We start from the raw sequence: 12299 nt of genomic DNA on the forward strand, positions 1-12299 counted from the left end.
GGTCCTCACTTACTGTTATGATTTCGGGCTGCAGATACCAATAAGCAAATCTGCTCTGGAGCCCAGCTGCCTGCACTGGGGATGCAGCAGCACAGACACAGTGGGAAGCACCTCCAGCCCCCAGAAGACAGGCACAGCACAAGCAGCTTCTGGTGGCTCCAGGTGATGAATCCAAACTCCTTTTCTCCAACTCCCACCCCCTTGCAGAAGGAATGAATTCTTGCCACTTAAAATGAGAGGCGGCAAGGAGGAACAGACTGTGAATTTTATTCAGGAGTCTTCAGACACAGCAGTGAAGCAAACACCCCTCTCCCCAAAACTGGGATCTACTTGGTGCTGGCTGACAGAACATCAGCATGTTCCTGGTACCCAGGCAGCACATCATTCTCCTCCTCACACTGCTGGCACAGAGCTGCTTTGGGGGACAGGGAGGGAGGCACCAAGGAACGTGATACCCAGCACAGGGACACCTCCGAGCGATACAGGTAGCCCAGAAAAGGACGGTGGCTTTGCATTTGTCCCCAGGCCACAAGCCCACACCAGTTGCCTGCAACAGTGAAAGGGCAAGGGCTGGTCCTTCCACAGCTGCCACCACCTCGGTCCGCAATTGCATCCAGGGTGCTCAGAAAGGGACCGCAGGCTGCAGTGGCTGATCGCTGATGTCCCCACCAGGGGCCACTGTGACATTAAGGAAAGCCGAACTGCCAGGCATAGGAGGGGGCTGTGGGCTCCCGCTCCTACAGCAGCTCAGGAGCTCTATGGAGCATCTGCCCTCCTCCAGGGCTGGAAGCTCAGCCTCCGAGGTGAGTTTGTAAAAAAAATGGCTGCATGTGAAGAGTGAAGGGAGCCGGGGGCGTCACTGTGGGACAAGGGGCTGCCATACACTGCAGTACAAAAATAAAGATATAAACAAAAAACGAAAAGGCTGGAGTGGAGTGTTCAGATCACATCCTCAGATCTCTGGCTTGTAACAGCTAGAGAAGGAGAGAGAAAGAAAAACACAATCAATGGTAGGGGGAAAAAAGCAACTGAGCATAGAGGGGAGAGTGAGAAACAGAAAAGGGGAAATGACAGAGGAAACACAAACAGAAGAAAAAGAAAAGAAATGAGGGTGGGAAAACAGAACAGAAGGAAGAAAAAGTCTATGTGATTAACATACACTGAGTCTTAAGATAATAACACTCAGGTCCCACAGCCACAGACAAGGAAGCTTTCAAATAGAGGGAGAGAGAACTGTCAGCCAGCTAACAAGTGCTCTCCATCAGGACCAGTGGAGATTGACACTGAACATCTCCAGTCTAACAAGAGCATCACAGTTTTGCAGTATGGAGAGGAACCTGCCTTCTAACACTTTCTATACCCAGCCCCACGCGTGTCGGCCAGCCAGCCTTCCTAAGCAGGAGGCAGAGCAGAGAGGCTCATTTTGCACACAGCTGTGAGAACATCTGCAGTGGGGACCAGCTGCTTCTGCTCTGCTTTTGCCACCTTTCCCACTGCACTCTCACCCTGGCAGAGCCAGTGGGGGAAAAGCCCAGGGAAGGAAAAATAACAGGCTGCCTTTCTGCAAGCCGCCCGGGCTGGCAGGCAAAGGAGCTGCGGACGGCAGTCTGGAGAAGCGATCTGGCATGCATGTCACACAGACACGTGGCAAAATTCCACCCCTTCCCCGAACCACCCCTGCCTGCTTTGCATTCATTTCCACCCCTCTCCCAGCTGCACTCTCCTTTCTGCTGCCAGAGCCTCTGGTCCACAGCCATAGGATCTGTTTGGCAGGTAAAGGCACGCATAGGATCAGAATATGTAAAGCCACCTTAGGGATGAGTCAACCTCACACCTCCCTCCTTCCCCTCCCCAAGCTCTACAAACCAAGGCCATACCCACAAGTGGGAAGTGAGTCACTCATGCAGAGCTCAGGCTGGCAGGAGCTGGGAGTGCAGACAGGTAACATACCTGCAGAGGAGGAAAAGTGAGGAGCAGAGAGAAACAGGGCCCTGGGCAGAGACCACTCTGAGCCCTGAGGGACAAAGAGAGCAGAGGGAAGGATGCTGGAGGCTGGCGAGTGGGGCAATGTGGGAGGTAGATGACAGTGCTGGGATGGACACGGAAGGGAGCAGGAGGGAGGGTCCGCAGGAAGAGAGTTTAGCACAATCCCGAATAGATGGACAGTCTGCAAATAAAAATAAAACCGTAGATAAACCAAACAGTTAAAAATACAAAGCAGCAGCCATGGTAACAGCTCTCCCCTATCAGCTTTATCTCCAGAGAGACTCTAACTCCTGGAGAGGACAGCCCCCACACCCCACACCTGTTCTAGTCCTTCCCTGCTGCTAGCTGTGAGCTCTCACCAGAAAGGTGGACGAGTCTATGCCTGGGGGGTTATTTTTATCATTTTCCTCAGGGATTTGCTGCACCTTTCTCCTCTGCTTCTGCTTCTGCCTCTGCCTCCTCCTCCACCTCCTGCTCTTCCTCCTCCAGGTCCTCCTCTGTGTTCTGTGGCCCAGCATGTGGGACAAAAGGAAGAAAGAGTGGAAATACTTGCAAGATGAGCCATGGCAGTTCTTTCTGACACACAACGGAACAAAGCAATTGTCATAACACTGGAATAAAAAGGGACCTTTCCCCATGGCCAAGACAATTCTAGGTCAGGGAACAGAGAGGCTTGTTTTTCTCTGGAGTATCACATCAGGGTATCTAACCCACTTACAAGTGCTGTGACCCCACCATGCAACAACTGCCATCAGTTGCTAGTGTTCCTTCCTGCATCCTGGGTGTCTACAGAATGTCATGCACTGCCACATGTTTCTGTCCTTCCCTCAAAAGGGGAACAGGAGATATCTGCCCCTCAGGCTGAAACTCAAAAAGGAAAGAGAATGCTGCAAAACCTTCAGGGAAATAATACCCTATAGGCAGTGACACAGACAGAATGGGCATGAGGAGGCATGAGGGGGATGTTAGAGTAGCATGAGAGGTGCCAAGGTGACTTGCTAAAGCCATTTGCCACACACAGCCACACACCACCCCTCCAACACACACACTCCTCCTTTTGGGCAATGGGTGTAATGCCACGGTGCTGAACACCAGGACAGGCTCCTGTATTTCACCACTGAGGTGCCCCACTGTCTCAAGGGAGAGTGAAAAGAGAGAAGGAGCAATGAGCAAAGGCTCTCATAGGCAATGGGAGCAGGGCCATAGCAAAGTTAATCTCACCTTGGCCTTGTGGCTGGGCTCAGAGCTCAGGCCATTGGGGGAGTTGTACAACTCCTTGGAGACCACGCACAGGAATTCTGTCTGATCCTCATTCCCATAATTATAGGATGAGCCAATGTTCACAAGCTAGAAAAGATGAGAGCAAGAATCACAAGCCCATATTCCTGGAAACACCCACTCCACCTGGGGAGCAAGGCAGAAAGCCCACCATGCAGCACTGAGTCCAATCCATAATCCTGTTGGAAAGGCCTCATAACTAAGCTGAGGACACAACACAGAGAACCAGGAGAGAAGTCAGCCAGGATGCAAAATAGGCTGGTCTCACACAGTATCCTTTAAACCTCTAGAAAGGGCAAGAAAGAGTCATTGATTGAGCATGATGGCTTAATCAATGACTTACCCAGTATTCTCAGAGAGGGAAGGAGCCTTGCTTGGCAAATGTATGGTATCCATGATCTTTTCCCCAGAAGACAACTCCTTCTCCCCCTGCTCTGCCTTATCCATACCTGCTCAAAGCGCCATCCATCTGACATAGTGGAAACCATCTGAGTGAGCTCCTCTTCCTGGCACTGCAGCACACGGTAGACATGCTTAGGAGGCACCTGAGAGCAAAATTGCAGAGCACATTGACAACAGTCACATGCTAAAAGCTGTTCCCCTCCTGCAGAATGAAGTGGTAATACTCCTCCTTGACTGATCTGTCCTCTCCCCCATGCCCCAGGTGAAAGGGGAGTGGAAACCACAATCCAGCTTTCTCCTGTGCTGTCACTGGAGGTAAGAGCAGTATCTCTTCTGAAGAGCAGGGACTGGGCTGAGTGCTCCCTGAATTGTCCCCAGAAGATACTGCCCTCTTTTGATGGGGAGTATGCACTTTTAAGTACAAAATCACTTTTGCAAATGCAACAAATGTTGATGGGGCTTTGCAGCACAAAGTGACTGTGCTGCTGGAGGCTTACAACCTGAGGCAGACAAGATGAAAAGTAAGATAGCAGACAATCCTCCCTCCAAGAAAGATTTTCAAAGGTTCCTGGCCAAGACAGGGTGTGGTTGTGCCGCAGGATTGATTCCTTGTCTGCCTTTAGCTCTTTCACAGCCATCTTTTCACCTATTTCCTCCAGGTTTCTCTACAGGTATTTCCATGCTCTTCATTGTGATTACACTCCCAGGACTCCCCACACCAGCCCTCCTCTCCATGACATGTTTGCTCTCCTCACAAACATTCCTCTATATCACACAGCAACCAGCTGCCTTCTTCCAAAACCTAGAGGAGCTCACTTCGTTTCCGAGACTACATCCAGCATTAATTCTGGGATGCAAAGCAAGACTGCAACTTGTTTATTGTAACTAAATTGGTGGTAGCTTGTCCCCTGCAAGATTTTGCTGCATAGGGATTAGCACATAATCTCTAATTAGTTGCTTCCTTCCGTTCCTTGCTGCTTCTCTCAAGTCTTCTCTCACTCTTGACTCATCTCTCCCCCTTTTTACACCCCCTGCTTTCCCCATCCCACTCTATCTCGCCATACCTGTGTTACTGTGTAGTCCTTCTCCTCCATTCGATCCTTGATTATTCGGATCAAAGGACCAATGTTATAGAACTCAGCTTCTTCAAGGATCCCTGAAAGACAGACAGAAGGACCACAAAGACAGAAAGTTAGCAGCCTATCTTTATTTTTTGACTTGCAAAAGATCAATTCTGAGCTTCACAAGGTCCATAGGGAGAAATTATATTACTGTCTTACTTGTTAACAGGTTTGAAGCCCTTACTGCAGAGGATTGAAACTTGGCCCTCTGCATCTTGTTTCTAATGCTCACCCCAACTTCCTTATGCTGCCTGCTACTACAGAAACAGGCACTGCCAGTGAAGGCTTGTGTTGAGGACTGCTAATACCTTTCCCAGATACCTGGCCAAGGAGAACAACTGTATGCTCCAGTCTCTCTCAACGACCATTTGTCTGACCTTGCTCAGACTCCTTATTAAGGCAGAAAATCAAAAGTTGCAGTTCTGACAAGTCACCAAAAGACCCTAGAAAAGCCTAACTTACCTCCTAGGCCACTTGGAGTTGCAGCCCCATATGACTTTATATGATATTTGGCTCTCTTCCCTGTGCTTCAGCTTAAAACAGGTAAACGGAAATGTTTTTAGTTTTTTCTCTGGTGGTGTTTTTTCTTTTTGGTGGTGTTTGCATCCGTCACCTCTCTTGAGACTCACCTGTTTGCTAACAGGCCTTCAGGAAAAGGGAGGTGGTTCCCAGAAAGTCAGTGAGGGAAAGGTGGTTGGAAGCCAAAGCTCACATGTCCCCAGGGCAGTACAAAGAAAATATACATGGGGAGATTGATCCTTCACTACCTGAAACACTCAGACCTCTTCTGTGTCTCTCATTCAGCAATGAATTGTCTAATGGGTTCGCTTTTACACCAGTCTGAATGTTTGCAGCAGGATAAAAAAAAAGGCAATGCAAATGAACTGGAGTCCTGTTTACATTTCAATTTGATACTAAAACCTGCGGATGAACTCTGTCTAACCTCAGGATTACAAGAAATGTCAAGTAGGAAGCACCTCAAAATTGTGCTTATTATAATCCTGTACCATTAGTTGGGTATATTTTTGGAATTATAACTGGTAAGACTATTCTGAAGAAAACTTTCCTTGCTTTAGGTAAAAATGTATAAGAAAGGCAAGAAGACTAATGACCATGCAGAAACTGTGCTTGGTAAGGGCTGGACAGCACAATTCGTATTTGGAATTGGCTCCTTATTAGACCCTAGCATCCAAAAAATAACAAGGCACTGTGGACTGCTCTCTGCTAACACTGTGATGTCACAAAGTCATCCTATTGGACCCACTGTCAACCTCAGGTGAGGGACTGGTTTGTCTGACTTGCTCCACTGGAATTTCTGCAGTCCACAACCCATGAGAGCACAAGCAGCATACAGTGCACATCACTGATTAATGATGATCTTTATTACAGTCAGTAGAAGAGATGAGCTTGGTTTTGTTTGGTCTACTGGGCTTTCATTCCTAATTAGAAACAGACATTAATAGAAAACTCAGTCATAGAGCCTGGTTAAAAGTAGATCAGGAACCAGTAAAAAATGGCTTATTGAGGCTCTGAGATCTTGCCTGCTTCTGTCTTGGTGACATCTCTGCTGGACAGTTGTGATGCCACAACACCTGCAAGGATGCCTTCCTCACACACTCCAAACCCTTTAGTAAAGGAGACATCATCATGCTTTGCAGGGATAGCTCTCTGAAATCCCCCCACATCAACATCCAAAATGAGAACAAGAGACAACAAGGTTGAGCACAAGTCCTATTTTTCCTGACTATGGTAAGTGGGATCTTTCTGAGTTCCACAACTCACCCTCTTCAGCCATATCTTTATCCAGGACCAGCTTCCCATGACGGAGGAAATTCAGAATCGGTCCAAAGTAAGTGGGGTCCCGATCTATTAGGTATGCACCAGTTTCATCCTAGCACCAGATATAGATCACAAGGAGAAAAAACCCAAGGAAAACTGTAACCAACTGTAAAATGCCCTAGAATACAAGAAAATACAAACCTAAGCAAAAATGTCCACTATTTCTAAGATTCTTTAGAAACCATGGGTCCCTGAAAGTCCCTAGCCAAGTCAGTGCAGCTTGCACTTTAACTCCTGTATTGGTCTGCTCAGCATGCCCACCTCAGTGTGAATCAACCCAGCTGAAAAAGCCCAAAAAATAGGCCTCAGTCTCTTTGTGCAACTGTGCATCCCGGCCTGGTGCAAGAGAGCAGAGATCCCCTTACAGGAACAAGGCTGAGTCAGGCAGACACAGCTGGGAAGTAGACCCAGGATGTGGGGTGACAATGAGGAAGGAGAGCAGGAGCAGAGGGGAGATGGCCTCTCTTTTCCCCAGGTCGGAAAGGCAGGTGCCAGGCTACGACAAGGTAGAATCTGACATGGGGAAATCCTTCCCGGGAGGGAGGGAGAAAGAGAAGGGATTTCTCACTCAGTTGCTCCTGCAGCTGCCGGGGTCTGGCTCCGTCCCTGCATCCCTCCAGCCCTCCCCAAGCTCGGTGGGGCACAGTGCGGGAGGCAACCCAGCTGCCTTACCCGGTCCGACTGCAGCTCCTCGCCCTGGCACAAACGACACAGGAAAGATTTCTGCTCCCGACACAGGGTCTGCCTGGTGGTGAGGAAGACGGTGCCCCCCACATTGAGCCTCACCCACTTGGCCTGGGTGCCAGCGGGTGGCGGAATGTCCCAAGTGCAGCGTAGCCCCACAGCGTCCTGCATCTCCTCCCTGCCCTCCATCCTCATCCTCACCCCCACCTCCCCCACGGCGTGCAGGGACTGCCGCAGGTGCTGCCTGTCGGAGAATGCCGGGATCTGTAGTTTATCTGCCTCTCCCTCCGCAGCAGCCGTGTTTCCCGGGGACCAGGATCTTCCCTGTGACTACCAAGGGAGTCCTGAGAGGAGGAAGGTTGCTCGGCGCTGGAGGATATCACTGCGGCTGTTGGGGCGGGCAAAGCGACAGCTCCGCAGAGCTAACACTCCCTGGCTTTTCCCCTGTTCCCGTTTTCACAGACCATGGGCCGGTCAGCACTCCGGAGGTGCAGGGTGTTATGCAAAAATCGTCGGCATTTCTTTCCACAGACATCCTCTCTGGCTCATTAAAAGGTTCTGGGAACTGTAGTTTCGCAGGTTCATGCACAAAAGGGTGATGGGAACTGTAGTTTTCCCAGCTCGCTGTTCCGGCAATGAGGATGCTGTAACGAAGGGCTCTGCACCGCAGGACTCCAGCCCTGCGGCTGGTACTCTGCCTGTTTCCAGTCCTGGATCATGTCTGCAGGCTTCCTCGGAGACAGGAAGCATAACCTGCTTCCTGGCAGTCGGCAGATTAAGCCCCTCAGCGCTGTACTTCACAGCATTCCCTTCAGGACATCCACTACTTCAGGCTCACTGCTCAGTGCCGCATCAGTTGCCATACTTTCTTGCAGCAAAATATGCAGACAGTTGCCTTCTTGATAACATATGTAGGAAGAGTTCTGGGAACTGTATATTGGATCTGCATGAAGTACTGGCAGGGGGCAGGAATAATTTTTCTTCCAGCTCAGAGGAGTTGCTGACCCAGCAAACTTCCCCTCTGGCCTGCTCTACCAGCACAAACCCCCACATCCTTCCCCTGGGCTCCTGCCATCCCTGTTTGTGCCTGGGCAACAGCGAGCTCAGACTGTAACTCAGCTCTGTGTGTTTTACCTCTGCCCCAGGCATGTATCACCCGCCACAGCTGATGTGCCAATCCCTTGTTATGGAATCTAGCTCTGCCTCTGCCACTCGCTCCTGCCAGGCCGAGCCTGGTGCTCAGCAGTTCATGCGCCAGGGGACTCTGTTCAAACACACTCCTTGGCACGGACACAGCCTGAATAAGCTCTCTCCAACAGCTCTGCTTTTCCCACTCCCACCTAAGCACAGCTGTGCTTGCCAGCAGTTGAGCACATTAAGAATGGAAAGGAAAGGCTGGTGTTTCATCCCATTGTGGCTCAAAACCTTCCTCTACCTAAGCAACTTCCTGGCTCTTCCTTGACAAGGCAACGCAGCATTGCAGAGACACACAATATTTTCTTTTTCTTGCATTTAGATCCTAGTGCCTTTGGAAGTGGGAGGTTATTGAGTGAAGAGGATGGGTAAAGAGAAACATTATGTTTTACTCTTACATTCCTTTTCTTCTTGTCCTTCCTTCTTCTTTTATTTGCAAATCACTCCCTTTTATCACTACAGAAGAAGGCAGCATCGCCCTTCCCCCAAATCACCCAGGATTTCCTTCACAAAGATGGCATGTGCACTTTGCTCCTTCTGTGGAGAAGTGCCAAGGGGAGGAGAGGAAGAGAGGGTAACACGGAAGAGGTTTCAAGATTGCTGACCTTCAGCTAATTTAAGTACAGGAACAATTCAGCTGCTCCAGGGTGTAAATGCAAATAATTTTGAAACAGCAATAGAGTGACCATTAATAGAGCAGGAAAAAAAAATTTGTCTACTTATATGGAGCAAGCTCTGGCCAAAATTACTGTCCAGCCCTGGGACCAGTCTCCACTGAACAGTAACATGCATCAAAAATGCTCAGACTAACACTGATCCAGGCTGAAGCTGAAGCACTGATCCAGCGCAACACAGCTCTGGGTTGTCAGACTGCTGTCCTCCTAATTCTGGCTCCGAGTCAAACCACAGCAAATTGGAGACCTCTGCCCTGCACTCTGGTGTGTGAGGACTACAGGACCCTGCCTGTGCCGGTTGCAGCTCCAGCACAGAACTGGGGTGAGGACTGTGGCTCTCCAATATGAATGCAGCAGTTGAGTGGCAGCCTATAGCCCCTTATCTCCCCCTCCAAGAAATCTGCCTGTCTTCATTTTTTTCCCTTTTACCAAGGGTTCACCCTCTCCTTTTCCTCCTCTTACAGCCACTCAGCTTCTTTCTCCTTTTTCAGGTCCATCTCTTGTTCTCAACACCTTCTTTTCCAACCTCCCCCATGACAATGCTGCTCACGAGTACAGGATGGTCTATATTCAAGACATACTTTCTTCCATCAATACCAGTCCCCACTTGTGTCTGGAACCTCAAGTCTTGCTCACCCCAAGGCCATGGGGTGAAAAATTAATTGCTAAATCTAAAGAGGTATATTGTGAGTAAGGAAAGATGTCAAGGAACACCACTTCCAACATCAGAGCCTTTTTTTCTGCAACAAAACAAAACAAAAAAAATCATTGAAAATGATACAGCAAAAAAATCATTGAAAATGCACCAGGACAGGGATTTCTCCACAGTATGTGAAAATCTTTAGGAAGAAGCCAGTGTGGGGTGAGTTACCAACTGAAATGTTCTGATGAGTTGGTGGCATGGACTAAACATAGACTTGATTGTACACTGTCATCAGATGTAGTTCTGAGATGCAATTAATATGCCCTTGTTAAGGTCCCCTAAAATCAAGCAATAGGACACAGGAGAGGTAAGTTTAAACAATCAGTAGTGTTTGGTTAAAGGCTGGACTCAATGATATAAATTCTTTCCCAGCCTTAAGGCTTTATGATTCTATGACTCGCTCCTGCTGCCTTTACAACTGTTTATAAAACACATGCACAGAAACAGAGGGAGAGCAAGCAAGAGCTTACACAAGGCAGTGTGATGGTGTAAGACCGTACAACCTTGCAGAGTCCTCAGTGAAATCATAGGGACCATTGCACAGAAGGACTGCGACCAGGAAAAACTTGACAGCCACTGGATACTGGGCTGAACAAGAGCTGAGGAAAACAGAGCAGGAGGTAAACTGGGAGTGTCTTGGTTCAGCAGTCAGGCCTGCAAAGCAATCCTGCAGAAGGTTATACACACTGCAGTGCTCTGCAGCTTGGTACATGGCATATGATGCATCGCTGGCATTGTACAGCTGCTCTTATGGAACTGCTGTGTTGTGGAACAGCAGTGGGAGCAGGGATCACCATGTGTTGGCACAGACAGTGTCACCACTCTGACAGGCTGGGAACACATATTGGGGATTACATGGCAGGAGGCACCGGAGAAGAAACCAGGAAAAACTAGTTGGCATGTCCATGTGCAATCAGCGCCACTCTCTTTTCTGCAGTAAGTGGAGATGGAAAGACAAGTGATGCTCTGACATTTTGCCAGTAGGCAGTGAATCGGGCAAATAAAATTCCCTACACTGGACTTGGGAATGGACACAGTTGAATAATAGAGTCCAGCTTGACTGCCAGCTGAGCCAAGCATATTGAAGCATGAAGAGGAAGGCCCCATGGCATTCAGGCAAGCTAATCTTCCTCCAGCTCCTTGTGCTGCATGAGATCTGTGAGCAACATACCTGAATTCAAAGCAGTGTGCAAAGCCTGTGTGTGGACGTGCATCATGCAGCACCTTTGCTGAAGACTGCTGTGAGAAGGAGACAGAATGGTTGTGTAGCACCTGGCTGTAAGCTGGGACCAGGAGAGATGGGAGGAATATGAAATGTCCCTGCAGGCAACACCAATTACCATGGCTCACGCAGTGCTTGGGCCAGTGGTGCTGGTAGAAGAAGGGCTGCTTTAGAATTTGGAAAAATTTGCAGAGGAACAAAGTTTGCTGGGAAATGAAGCATGAAATAGTGCAACCTGACTGCTAGGGAGGAAGATGGAAGGAAGAGGAAGGCAGATGACAAGACAAATGAAGAACAGGGGACCATGGGATTACTTTTGACTAGACCAGACTGCACAGAATCCAAACCTCCTTCAGGACAAAAGTTTTTCAGATAGTAAAATATACCAATAAACCAATAAAGAGTTTACATGCTGGCCTGGGATTCTCAAATTTATATAGAGAGCTGTAAAAACTCTAGTCTCAAGGGAGCCACAGGTCAGTGTGACCGTCCTCCTACATCAGGACTGCTGTTTAGGCTACCTTTTTGGCTACCATGAGCCCTATTCCACCAAAGATACGCTGTTACCAATTTCCTGTAGCAAATTTTCCACAGGAAAGTCATGAACATTAGTGATTTGCATTATATCCACTTCTCCCCAGCTTTTGGTTCCTATAGGAAACCCACCCACTGAGGCAGGGACATAAAGATCTGCAGAACATTTATAGTCCTGGTGTAAGTCCCCTCAGCTGTTCCATATGTCCAGTAGCATCTGTTACAGCTCAAAATAGGTTTTTCAAGTCTCCAGGCTTTGAAAACATTGTCTCGGTCTTCACAACTTTCTCAGTGCTTTGCCTAAATCACCAGAAGGGATCTCAACTAAAAGGAGGGGGAACATCAGAAGACACTCTTGGATAGATTTTTGATACATGATATAAGAGGGAATACCCCAGAAAAACAAAGTATCTTGCTGTGGGAAAGAAGATCTCAGCTTCTCCTCTGTGGAGAAATCAAGGCAAAGTTAAGCATCTGGGAAAAGATTTGCTAAAAGCTGGGAAGAATCACTGAGATTTTGTAGCAAAAAATTCAGCCTGAGAAGGGCACTGCCAAGCTTGGCATAAATACCAGAGAGAGGGAAGGGCCCTGCTAGATGTCATCAAGCCACAGGAGTGAAATGTAGAGCAAAGGGAGAGGGAAGTTTTCCACGTAATTTCCAA

General features: G+C 48.6%; 1 protein-coding gene across 8 annotated transcripts; it reads right to left on the bottom strand.

Annotated features, from left to right (window-relative positions):
- Nucleotides 1-247: 247 nt before the first annotated feature.
- Nucleotides 248-8411, bottom strand: KCTD17 (potassium channel tetramerization domain containing 17). Of its 8 annotated transcripts, none has more exons than XM_053976999.1 (8): nt 7299-8411; nt 6570-6678; nt 4731-4822; nt 3714-3809; nt 3208-3333; nt 2412-2490; nt 1951-2167; nt 248-974 (listed from the first exon to the last, which is right to left on the bottom strand). In XM_053976999.1, the coding sequence occupies exons 1-8, from the start codon at nt 7503-7505 to the stop codon at nt 953-955; spliced, it is 948 nt and encodes a 315-aa protein (XP_053832974.1). In that variant the 5' UTR covers nt 7506-8411; the 3' UTR covers nt 248-952. The 8 variants fall into 8 exon arrangements, 7 of the variants coding, with proteins under 7 accessions (XP_053832974.1, XP_053832973.1, XP_053832975.1 ...); XM_053976998.1 differs by having other exon boundaries at nt 1878-2167; XM_053977000.1 differs by lacking the exon at nt 1951-2167 and adding an exon at nt 1878-1950 and having other exon boundaries at nt 7299-8340.
- Nucleotides 8412-12299: the final 3888 nt, after the last annotated feature.

The sequence above is a fragment of the Vidua macroura genome, chromosome 5, assembly GCF_024509145.1.
Source record: "Vidua macroura isolate BioBank_ID:100142 chromosome 5, ASM2450914v1, whole genome shotgun sequence".
NCBI lineage: Eukaryota > Metazoa > Chordata > Aves > Passeriformes > Viduidae > Vidua > Vidua macroura.